The sequence below is a fragment of the Amblyraja radiata genome, chromosome 17 (assembly GCF_010909765.2).
Source record: "Amblyraja radiata isolate CabotCenter1 chromosome 17, sAmbRad1.1.pri, whole genome shotgun sequence".
Taxonomy (NCBI): Eukaryota; Metazoa; Chordata; class Chondrichthyes; order Rajiformes; family Rajidae; genus Amblyraja; species Amblyraja radiata.
In genome coordinates, this window is record NC_045972.1 from 19892835 (window position 1) to 19905601 (window position 12767).

At 44.5% G+C, this 12767-nt stretch overlaps 1 protein-coding gene across 3 annotated transcripts in view; it reads right to left on the reverse strand.

The window, feature by feature from the left end:
• Nucleotides 1-12767, reverse strand: part of LOC116982565 (meckelin-like) — a 78713-nt gene that overhangs the window by 21540 nt on the left and 44406 nt on the right. For all 3 annotated transcript variants that reach the window (XM_033035832.1, XM_033035833.1, XM_033035834.1), the window contains exons 17-20: nucleotides 12464-12562; nucleotides 10445-10540; nucleotides 9362-9461; nucleotides 8729-8859 (exon numbers count right to left, since the gene is read on the reverse strand). In XM_033035832.1, the coding sequence (XP_032891723.1) occupies nucleotides 8729-8859; nucleotides 9362-9461; nucleotides 10445-10540; nucleotides 12464-12562 (426 nt within the window). The remainder of the gene's footprint in view (nucleotides 1-8728; nucleotides 8860-9361; nucleotides 9462-10444; nucleotides 10541-12463; nucleotides 12563-12767) is intronic.

The window sequence follows — 12767 nt, forward strand, 5'->3', positions numbered from 1 at the left end:
GACATTATAGCCATAGAGGGAGTGCAGAGAAGGTTCACCAGACTGATTCCTGGGATGTCAGGACTTTCATATGAAGAAATACTGGATAGACTTGGCTTATACTCGCTAGAATTTAGGAGATTGAGAGGGGATCTTATAGAAACGTACAAATTTCTTATGGGGTTGGACAGGCTAGATGCAGGAAGATTGTTCCCGATGTTGGGGAAGTCCAGGACAAGGGGTCACAGCTTAAGGAGTTAGATGTGGCCCTTGTGGCTAAAGGGATCAGGGGGTATGGAGAGAAGGCAGGTACGGGATACTGAGTTGGATGATCAGCCATGATCATATTGAATGGCGGTGCAGGCTCGAAGGGCCGAATGGCCTACTTCTGCACCTATTTTCTATGTATCTATGTACCTGGGTTAGCATGGACTAGTTGGGCCGAAAGGCCTGTTTCCATGCTGAGACTTTCTATGCCTCTACGAATCCATTGGGTATTTGTGACGATTAATTGGTTCTTGATTGGTAAGGACGACAAAGGTTACAGGGTTGAGAGGGAAAAATAGATCAGCCATGATTGAATGGCAGAGCAGCCTTGTTGGGCTGAATAGCCTAATCCTGCTCACATATTTTGTGGTCTAATAGGGAGAGAATATTCAATGGAATGCAATCCCTGCCTGCCTTTACTGGGTGTAAAGGTGCCTGGCCTTGACAGGGCAAAGGCTCTCACTCAGCTCTCACTCCTCACTGTTCAAAAGCTCGTCCACAGTCACTGGCACATTACAACATGAACAGTGGCTGATGGATGAAGGTGTTTAGCAGTGTCACAAGAGTGATCATTTAATGAGATGGAAAGCAGGTAAAAGCGTGTTTTTTTCCTTGAAATTCTATTGACATATTGTCAATTACATAAAAACATTACATTTTAAAGACATTTGGACAAGTAAATGGACTGGAAAGGTTTAGAGAGATACGGGCAAAATGCAAATAAATGGGACTAGCTTTGATGGGACACCTTGGTTGACGTGGGCAAGTTGGGCCGAAGAGCATGTTTACTTCGCCAGATGTAAAGTTGTAATAGAATATAATAGGGAGGTACAATGGAGCAGCTGCTAGAGCTGCAGCCTCTCAACCTTTGGTGCTGTCTGTGTGGAGTTTGCACGTTCTCCCTGTGACCACGTGAATTTCCTCCAGATGCTCCTGGTTCCTGCCGCATCCCAAGGACATGTGGGTTTGTAGGCTAATTGGCCTTTCTGAAATTGCCCCTCGAGTGGAGTGAGCAGTTGAGAAAGTGGGATAACATTGAACGAGTGTGAATGGGCAATCGACGGTCGGTGTGGACTTTTTCAATTCAACTTCCATGCTGCACGACTCAACACCATTTGGAATGCGGAGTCAGCAAAAAAAAAAAAAAAACTGCTGGAGGAATTGACTGGGTTGAACAGTATTTGAGGAGGCAACGGAGTGGCTGACATTTTGACATTCATAAATTCATAATTCGTAGGATTAGAATTAGGCCACCGAGCCTACTCCACAATTCAATCGTGGCTGATCTATCTTTCCCTCTCAATCCACATTCTCCTCCCCGTAGCCTTGGATGATCATCAGGACCATAACCTGTTCAGCGGAACTGCAGAGGCTTATGTATATTACTGTATACTGCAATTTGACCACGTTACAAGCAGTAAACCCAGTTCAAGGTGCACTGACAAGGAGAGGACTGGAATTATGTTTCATTAGATCTAATGATAGCGCAGGAGTAGAGTTGCTGCCTTCCAGCGCCAGAGACCTGGGTTCAATCTTGACTATGGGTGCTGTCTGTATGGAGTTTGTACGTTCTCCCCATGACCTGCGTGGCTTTTTTCTAGGTGCCTTTAGTTGCCTCCCACACTCCATAGGCGCACAGCTTTGTAGGCTAATTGGTAAAATTGTAAATTGTCCCTAATGTGTAGAATGGTGTCATTTTGCAGAGATCACTGGTCAGCGTAGGCGCTGTGGGTCTGTTTCCGCGCTGAATCTCTAAAATTAAACATGGGGTATCTCAGAACAGCTGCTATCAGGTATAGCCCCCCCCCCCCTGCATAGCACTGTCATCATGAGGAACTGTACTAATAATGTCAGACAGACAGCACTATATGTGAAACATTATCCTAGTTCAATCGGGGCAGCTCTCCTGAGAGACATTGTTGGATCAGACACAAAGGACCTTCATTCCTTCACTCTTCTGGGTCTGCAAGAGCTTTGTTTTTCAGTATTTCATTTGCCAGAGTTAACAAAATTCTTATGTTTTTTTATCCCCAAAGAAAAATGCTTGGAACAAAAAAAATTGTTATTAAATTTTACCCAGAGCAATAATTCACTATTTATTGCCTGTCTCTGTCTGCCCTGGGGAAGATTGTAACCAGCAACCACCTTGAACCACAGTTGCACAGCAGTTGCACATTAGTTGGTGCAACTAAGTGGCTGAATGGGTCAAGGCAGAGAGACTACCATCTCTCTTCAAGAAGGGTCCCGAACTGAAAGGTCACCTATCCATGTGGAAAGCAACTGCAGGTGCTGGTTTATACCAAAGGTAGACACAAAGTGCAGGAGTAACTCAGCGGGTCAGGCAGCATCTCTGGAGGACACGGATAGGCAACGTTTCAGGTGTGGACCCTTCTTCAGACTGATTTTAGTGGGAGGGGGTGGGGGTGGAAAAAGTTGGATTAGAGGTGGGGGGCAGGACAGAGGCAGACAAGTGATAGGTGGATACAGGTGAGGGCGAGTTTGTTTGGCAGGTTAAAAAAAAAAATGCAATGATACAGCCAGGAAACAGATCACCAGATCAGATGGTAGACAAAAATGCTGGAGAAACTCAGCGGGTGAGGCAGCATCTATGGAGCGAAGGAAATAGGCAACATTTCGGGTCGAAACCCTTCTTCAGATGTTTCGGCCCGAAACGTTGCCTATTTCCTTTGCTGCATAGATGCTGCCTCACCCGCTGAGTTCCTCCAGCATATTTGTCTACCTTTGATTTTCCAGCATCTGCAGTTCCTTCTTAAACACCCAGATCAGATGGGTGGACAAAGGCTAGAGATGAAACTAAACAAAAGGCTGTGAGATAAGAAGAGAAGAAGCAAGAAATGTGAAGCCAGAGGAAAGGCCATAGGGGGAAGTGGGTGGGGAGAAGGGGAAAGGGAGGCAGGATGCAGTCCATGATGGCCATTCTTATTACTTGCTTTTTAATCAGGATTTCATTTAATTAAAGAAACTTCAATTTTTTAGTCGTTATGGTTGGGTCTGAAATTCTGTTCACGTACCTTCATTACCACTACATTACCAAATCTTAGTTTAGTTTACTTTAGAGATACAGCGCGGAAACAGGCCCTTCAGCCCACCGGGTCCGCACCGACCAGCGATCCCCGCACATTAACACCATCCCAGACCCACTATGGAGCAACGATGATCAAGGAAAACTGGAGCCCACAATGATCCACTGTTATGAGTTACATAGAAACATAGAAAATAGGTGCAGGAGTAGGCCATTCGGCCCTTCGAGCCTGCACCGCCATTCAATATGATCATGGCTGATCATCCAACTCAGTATCCTGTACCTGTCTTCTCTCCATACCCCCTGATCCCTTTAGCCACAAGGTCCACATCTAACTCCCTCTTAAATATGAACTGGCCTCAACTACCTTCTGTGGCAGAGAATTCCAGAGATTCACCACTCTCTGTGTGAAAAATGTTTTCCTCGTCTCAGTCCTAAAAGATTTCCCCCTTATCCTTAAACTGTGACCCCTTGTTCTGGACTTCCCCAACATCGGGACAATCTTCCTGCATCTAGCCTGTCCAACCCCTTAAGAATTTTGTAAGTTTCTATAAGATCCCCCCTCAATCTTCTATATTCTAGCGAGTACAAGCCGAGTATATCCAGTCTTTCTTCAACATTTTGTATCTCAATGCATCATTGTGGGCTCCACCTTTCCTTGAGTAACGTTGCTTTTTGCATATCTTTCAATCATTTGTCCTATGTACCTTCTATATCTCTCGTTTCCCTTTCTCCTGACCCTCAGTCTAAAGAAGGGTCACGACCCGAAACGTCACCTATTCCTTTTCTCTAGAGGTGCTGCCTGACCCGCTGTGTTACTCCAGCTTTTCGTGTCTATCTATCTTCGGTTGAAACCAGCATCTGCAGTTCGTTCCTGCACATTTCAAACATAACGTTGGGGGCTTCAAAGGTACTCTACTTTAGGGATTGAAGAAATGTCGTGAAAATCAGCAGTAATACCAGAACGAGCTAAAGAAAGAAATGTGGGCTTCAAGGAAGCTGCTCAAAATTTTCCAACACACTGTCCTGGTGAGTTGTTTCTGGAACAAATGATGCGTTCCTTCCTGCTCATTTGATACAAGACAGAGCTTTGAGTTCAGCTACACTGAAAGGAATTTGCTTTGTTCTTTGAATAGTGGCCAGAGGAATTTGGCATATGTAAGGTCACTAATCCCTCAACCACACTCAGTCAAGGGGAATTTTGTGTTCTCTAGTTTTCATTCTGCCCAAGCCAGACAACAAACTAACTTCATGCCAACCTGAAGAAGTAGAGGGATATTTATTTCCCCGAGTGAAAATAGTCAAAGAACACCAACAAGGACATTATAAGCATAGATCCATGTTTTATGCCCCTTTTATGTGGGAAGACACTGCTGGTGCTGCTTTCCACCGAAGACTGACACAAAATGCTGGAGTAACTCAGCGGGTCAAGCAGCAGCTCCGGTGAAAAGGAATAGGTAATGTTTCAAGTCGAGACTCTTTGTCCCTGATTTCATTCACCTCCTAATTTGAGGTGAAAAAAGTCACCATGAGTCTGAAGAAATGTCTCGAACCGAAACGTCACCCATTCCTTCAATCCAGAGATGCTGTCTGTCCCGCTGAGTTACTCCAGTATTTTGTGTCTATCTTTGGTGTAAACCGGCAACTGCAGTTCCTTCCTACACCATCTCTAACCCTGTAGGTTTGTGTCTTGTCATGGGGATAATGAAGACAAGATAGACTTTGTGTTCCTGGTCAAACTCTACTGGCCTGGACAAATGCACATAAACCAAATCCACTGGTTCCACGTTATATCGCGCTAATCACATCCTCGAATAAGTGGATTTGTCAAAAATGATCTTTCGTTCACAAACCCATGGCTGCTCAATCCTATTATTCTTCGCAGGCTGTTCAGTTATTACATTCCTCCTTTATAGATTCCAGCATTCTTCCTATCAGAGTCAGCTATTTCCTGTTTCCTCTCTCCTTTTCTTAAATAAAGGGTTTATCATACAATGGGCAGCACAGTGGTGCAGCGTAGAGTTGCTGCCTCACAGCACTAGAGTCCCATGATTGATTTTGACTATGGGTGCTGTCTATACAGAGTTTATACGTTCTCCCTGTGACCTCGTGGGTTTTCTCCGGGTGATCCGGTCAGCACGGACCCGGTGGGCCAAACGGCCTGTGTCCACGCTGTATCTGTATCTCCAACATCTAAATCTATAAATCTAAAGAAATAAACCCCTAAATCTGTGGTATTTGGGAAGGATTAACAAGAGCCTTCCCTGTCTGTAAAACCTTTTCTTTCATAACTCTGGTTTGTCGATCCACAGATTTTATTAGCTTGCAAGTTTATCAACTTTTCCAGCTCAAAATAACATTAATTCACCTTTACATATTACACAGAGACATCAACCAAAGGATTTCTTGTATTCCATTAAGAACAAGAGCCTTGCCTAGTAACTGTGATGGCATCAAGCTGACCAATTAGTAAATCAGATTGCTATCTGCAGACTATGTAGTTTCTTGTTTCTACACTCGCTAAATAACTTCTCTGGCTCCTGAACCTGGACATTACAGTTTCCAGGCTCCCATACTTTGTTCCCGATGGCAGGATTGAATAGAGGGCATGGTGAGGGTGGCGTGGGTCTCTGGTAATGCTGGCTGCCTGTTTGAGGCAGCGACTTTCTAGAGTTAGGAAACAAGCATTTCTGAAAATGCTTGTTTTCCAAATCCATGGCATTTAAAATAACATAGTGAGACCTGCCACGTCACAGCTCCAGAGACCCAGGTTCAATTCTGACTTCCATCATTTCTGTAAAGAGATTGTATATTCTCACTGTGACCACGTGGGTGCTCTGTTTTCCTCCCACATCCCAAGGACCATAAAGTGGTATGGGGCAAAATGTAATACAGACCTGAGAGGCAACCTTTTTACCCAGAGAGAGGTGGGTATAAGGAAAGAGCTGCCAAGGAAGGTAGTTGAGGTGGGTGCTAAAACAAAATGTAAAGGACATATGGACAGGTACATGTATAGGGAGGGTTTAGCAGGATATCGGCCAAATACGGGCAAATGGGACTAGCTTAAATTGGGCATCTTGATCGGCATGAACGAGATGGGCCGAAGGGCCTGATTCCATGCTGTATGACTCTCTGACTTGCAGGTTGGTTGGTATATTGGCTGCTCCAAATCCCTCTTGTGCATGGTGGAGTCTGGCTGGAATTGATGGGAATGTGGGAGAATCACAGGTAACAATTAGAATGGCCCTCTGCTGAAAATAAATATGGAGAAAAGGTTTTTTTAAATGTTTATACTATTTCAGTTTAATTCTCCACGCCAATCTGTGGCATTTTTCTGCTCCTGTTACTTACATTGTTCAGTCACAATCTTTATTTCCTTTCTCTAAAACATATTAAAAGTTATGAAAATCAAAATCTTATGTTTCTGGTTTGCTGCCCACTGGAGTATAAGATTTAGAGGGTTTGCTGCAGTTGTGTAGGTTCATGTTAAGACATAACACCACATTTATTTTCATACAAGGGATACCGAAGCCTCATGAGAGCTGTAATCATGGTTAGGCCAATTAATTCAGTTTAAGGTGTACATATATTTAAGGTGTATATATCCCTTAATATATAAGATACCCCTCCAGCTATTGGCCTGACCTAACATTGTTAAAATCCCTTTAATACATGATTGATTAATAGATTTGATTGATTGATCCATTGATCAATTGTCAGATATAGCATGGAAACAGGACCTTCGGCCCAACGAGTCAATGCCGACCATCATTCACCCACTCACAACAGTTCTATGTTTACCCACTTTCCCATCCACTCCCTACACACTTGGGTCAGTTTATAGAGGCCAATTAACCTACAAACCTCCACGTCTTTGGCATGTGGGAGAAAGCTGAAGAAAACCCACGCAGTCACAGGGATGACGTGCAAACTCTGCACAGGCAGCACCCAAGTTCAGGATCAAACAGGATCTTTGGCGCCATGGAGCAGCAGCTCCACCAGCTGCACCACTGTGCCGCCCAACAAAACTTACTGACTGCAGTGACCTTTGCAGCATGAGCAATGCATGGACAGTTGAAGCCACAAACAAACTACTGGAGGAACTCAGCAGGTAAGGCAGCATCCGTGGAGGCAAATGGTCAATGAGACCCTTCATATAGACCGCACACCTAAAACGTGACTGTCTATTTCCCTCCACAGCTGCTGCTTGACCTGCTGAGATCCTTCAGCAGTTTGCTTTTTGCTCCAGGTTCCAGTTTTTGCAGTCTCTTGCGTCTCGATACAAAGTTCACATTAAAGAGAGACACAAAATGCTGGAGTAACTTAGCAGGACAGGCTGCATCTCTGGAGAAAAGGAATGGGTGGCGTTTTGGGTCGAGACCCTTCTCTAGACTGAAGAAGGGTCTTGACACGAAATGTCACCCATTCTTTCTCTCCAGAGATGCTGCCTGTCAAGTTGAGTTACTCCAGCTTTTTGTGTCCAAAAATCTTCAGTTCCTTCCTACACATGAAGTTCACATTAATTCACTGATTCTGTGCTGACTGCGCCCATGGATGCTCCAACAGCACCCCCTATGGTGGAGCAGTGCATTGCTGCTGTCTCCATATCTAACTGCATGAATGTGGGTAACTTTAACAGTACATCACAGGAGCAGGCCCTTCAGCCCACAATACCTGTGCCAAATATCATATCATGATAACCGAATCTTGTTTGCCTGCACATGATCCATATCCCTCCATTCCCTGCATATCTATGTGCCTATCAAAGTCTCTTAAATGCCACTATCATGTCTGCCTCAACTACCACCCCCGACAGCGCGTTCCAGGCACCCACGACCCGCTGTATCATAAAACTTCCCGCACACATCTCCTTTAAACTTTGTCCTTTTCACCTTAAAGCTATGCCCTCTAGTCTCTGATATCACCACCCTGGGTAAAAGGTTCCAACTGTCTACCCTATCTTTGCCTCTCATAATTGATATACTTCTATCGTCTCCCCCTCAACCTGCAGCGTTCAAGAGAAAATAATCTAAATAACCAATAGGTCCTGCCTGTTTCACAGACAAGACTTTAGAGAAACAGCGTGGAAACAGGCCCTTCGGCTCACCGAGACTGCGCCGACTAGTCAAATAACTTTATAACTTTGTCCATGCCCTAAACGTGGTGACTTTTTGCGTACTTTGTGTATGGCATGCAAGACAAAGAATTTGACTGTGACATGTCACGTGTGATAATAAAGGATCATCCATTCAAATACGAGTGGAACCATAAATTCTGGACAGTGTCGAGATTTGACTGTGATGTTATTCAATGACAGGGCAGGCTTGAGCAGTCACGTTAATTATTCTTACTCCTGTTTCTCATGTTCTTAAAACATGAACATCCCTCCACAGAGTCTGCATTAAGGGTCACTGCGTCAAATGTGAAAAGATCACTTACCTCCAGCAGCAAAAGAATAAGAATAAGTTGCAGGATTGGATTTATCTTCCTCTTAGTCTGAATCTCATTCCACTCATTGGCTATGAAGTAGGTACGCCAGATGCTTACCGATGAGGGGCTTGGCTTGTTTTCTGCAGAAAAGATGTCATCAGTATCATCAGTCTAACTCTTGCCCACCTGACCCATCAGCCAATCCACCCAACCTCACCTGGATCCACCTATCACTGTCTGAAGAATGTCCAAGGATGCTACCTGTCCAAGGATGTCCAAGGATGCTACTTGTCCAAGGATGCTACCTGTCCTGCTGAGTTACTCCAGCACATTGTGTCCTTTCCATCTCTTGCCTCTGCCAGGAAGTCAGGTGACATCCACCTTTCAGTTCTTTCCAAAGAGCTTTATGTTCCCAATGATATTCCTTTCCTGAAACGCCGTCACTGTTGCAATGCAGGAATTACGCTGCCAACTTGTGCTCTACAAACTATCTACATGCTTTACCAAACAATGGCTGAGTTTAGTGGGGAGAAGGCAGGTAAATGTGGCAGAGGGGGAAAAATAGATCAGCCATCATCGAATGGTGGAACAGACTCAATGGGCCAAATGGCCTAATTCTGCTCCAAAGAGTTATGAACTCACCTGCTGGTTTAGCCAACTGTCTTCCCTTTGGCTTTTCCCAATCTATCAGGAAGATTGATACTGTCATCTGAACTATCATAATGTGAATTAATTGCAGTGCCTGAAAGAAAACCATGTTTCAGAACATTAGAGCAGACCAACTTTCAATTTCACCCCTTAGAAACTGGCACTTATATGGTATTATTACGTCAGGCTCGATCCTGACCTCGGGTGCTGTCTGTGTGGAGTTCCCATGTTTTCCCTGTGACTGTGTGGATTTGCTCTGGGTGCTCCAGATTTCTCAAAAATGTTTGGGAGGTTTGAAGGTTAAGTGGTCACTGTAAATTGCTCCTAGCATGCAGGAGTAAGTGGATGGGAAAGTGGGATAACCTAGAACTAACATGAACGGGAAGGTGTGATCTCAGGATTAACAATATGGAGAACTGTGGAGCTAGTAAAACGACTTGGGATGAGGATGGGGGCAACTTTAAATTCTCTAATTATGTAACTTCATTTTATACTCCCGTCCCCTCCTTCCTTGCCCCTTCCTCTTCCCCAATCGTTTTACCAGTTCCACAGCCCTCCTCATGGTTTCTCTTGAGATCACATTTTCCCTTGCCAACAATGGACCTACCAGGCAACACCCTGCCTAAGGGCATTTGTGACCGTCTCGAATTGATCCTGGTCTTTTCTTGCCTCCAACTCTTCACCTCCCTCCTCCGCCCCCTACCTCCAGTTTGAAGAAGGGTCCCGATCCAAAATGTCACCCATCATTTGCGGCTGGCCCTGATTGTTCCTGGTCTTTTTACGACTCCAGGACTTCATCCCCTCCCACCCCCACCCCCTCTACATCCAGTCTGGAGAAGGTTCCCAACCTGTAACGTCACCCATCCTTTTCCTCCAGGGATGCTGTCTGACCCGTTGAATTACTCTGGCTCTTTGTGTCTATCTTTGGTATAAACCAGCATCTGCAATTTTGTGGACATCATTCCAAAGGGTAAGTGGAAAGAACGTACAAAACCCAAGCAAGCATGGTGCATATGGTGTTGACCTGAAGTATCTGCTGAAAGAGGTTCGTTGGAGCCTTATGACCTTAACACCCACCTTCAGCGCAAAAGCACAAGACACATAGATGATGAAGCCGGTTTCAATCTCACTACCAGCAGGTGGCAGTGTAATCTCAACTGTGGACTGCTGGCCCTGTGGAGACACATGCAAGAATTGTTGTCAGCCAATGTAGTCCTCACACCATGCTCTGCACAACTGGCTCCTATGCCTAACTGACCTGCTGAAGAAGTATAATTTCACCAAATCGATTGACCCATTAAACATAAGTATTTGATTAATCCATTTGCAATTATTCATTCGTGTTAAATTTATTTTGATTCAGTGCTGGAGAATTTGCCTAGTAATCCTAAGAGAATCACTGTCAAAATTGAACTAACATCACTGTGATCATTCCTCCAGGTGCTCCAGTTTTCTCCCACATCCCAAAGACATGCGGGTTTGTGGGATAATTGGCCTCTATAAATTGCCCCTAATCTGTAGGGAAAGTGGGATAACATAGAACTAGTGGTGAATGGGTGATTGATGGTCGGCACGGACTCAATGGGCCGAAGGGCCTGTATTTCTAAACTAAATTCTACATTAAACACTGGCTGCAGGCCTATAACTCGCAAACACCTGCGTTCCTTCCATTCTGGCCTCCTTTACACAGTATGGGCCGAACAATCCGAAGGCCCTAATTTCTCTATCCTCTCGATGGTCTCAGAAGTCTGGATTAAAGACCTGAAGCCAAATTCAATTCTAACTGTTGGAACTGGGGAACCTGACATCAATTAAGTAAATATGGAATAAAAAGCTAGTTTTGGTCAATGTGACGACAGCATCAATGCAAGAAGTCATTCCCCCTTGAAAATAGCTCAGCAAAGGCAATTTAATAATGAGGTAATAAATAGCAAACCTACCCATGACATCCAAGATTAAAGACAACTAGCTCAAATTTCCATCAATTGTCCTTGGAGTCATAGAATCCTGCAGTACAGAAACAAGCCCTTCAGCCCAACTCGCCCATGCCAAGGAAGATGCTCCATCTATCGTCTCACTTACCCATGTTTGGCCCAAAAACCTTTCAAGTCCATGAAACCGTCCAAGTCTCTTTTGAATATTGTTATAGTACCTGCTTCAACTACCTTCGCTGGCAGTTCCATCACCCTCAATGTGAAAATGTTGCCCCTCTGGTTCCTATGAAATATTTCCCCCCTCACCTAAACACAAGTCCCACACACTGTTTCTGTTCATTTTCTTTTTTTTAATTTCAAAAATAAACTTTAATCAAAATAAATAAAATATGCAAAACAAAAATAGTGCAAAAACTCTTCAGGCATTCTCAGTCTCTAGACATTCCACAGTGTCATACTCGGTGGTGTTCAGCCATGATCACTGTAAATGGCGATGTTGGCTCGAAGGTCCAAATGGCCTACTCCTGCACCTATTGTCTATTGTTCCCACATTTCTCTAAACAAAGCACCCTTGCCCCTCATGTGCCCCCCGGGGTGATATCCCTTCCCTTGTTTGAGGGATGTTCCCACCGGACCCTGCCCCTCAATGTCCAGCAGTGGAAGGACCCTCGAATCTCCCCCACAGAGCCTTGACGTTGGCTGCACCGAGCTTCAGTGTGTCCCTCAGCACATACCCCTGCAGTCTGGAGAGGGCCAGTCGGCAACATTCCCTGATGGACATCTCACTCTGCTGGGAATCACCAACTGGGCAGACCAAAGAGAGTCTTTTACAGAGCTGATGATCTTCCAGCAGCACTTGATGCCCATCTCCAAGTGTGTCCTCAGTTTTGTTCGTTTTCAACTTACGAACACTTTGGGTTACTAGCCGTTCACTGGAACAGAATTCTGTCATAACTCAAAGACTATTTTAGGACAGTTATGATACTTCAATGTTACTTTTTTTTAAAGCTGTGAAGCATTTACACATTTAAGCTTTTCAGATTTAAGCTTTTCAGCTTGAAGCATTTCCTGAGGCTCTATATAAATGCAGAAATGTTTCCATCTGGTGTCACACCAGTGAGAGAGTTTATCCATCAGGCTGTAATCAGGCAATAACCCTTACCTTGTAAGCAATAAGCCAGTAAACACCGGTACCATACGTAACAAGGAAGAAGGTGTTCGACAGGGCTCCAGCAAAGTAGGCAAGATATTTCACAATAGTCTGCGCAAAATAAGAGAGATAGTGATGGTCAAACATTGATCTATGCAACAATGACTATTGGAAGAATGGCTGAAACATTGCTTTGAAAATGAATCAATTTTACTCTGTTTCGTAGACTTTAGACTTTACTTTAGAGCTACAGCGTGGAACCAGGCCTTTGGCCCACTGAGTCCCTAGTGTGTAAGATATAACCAGTGCACAGGTG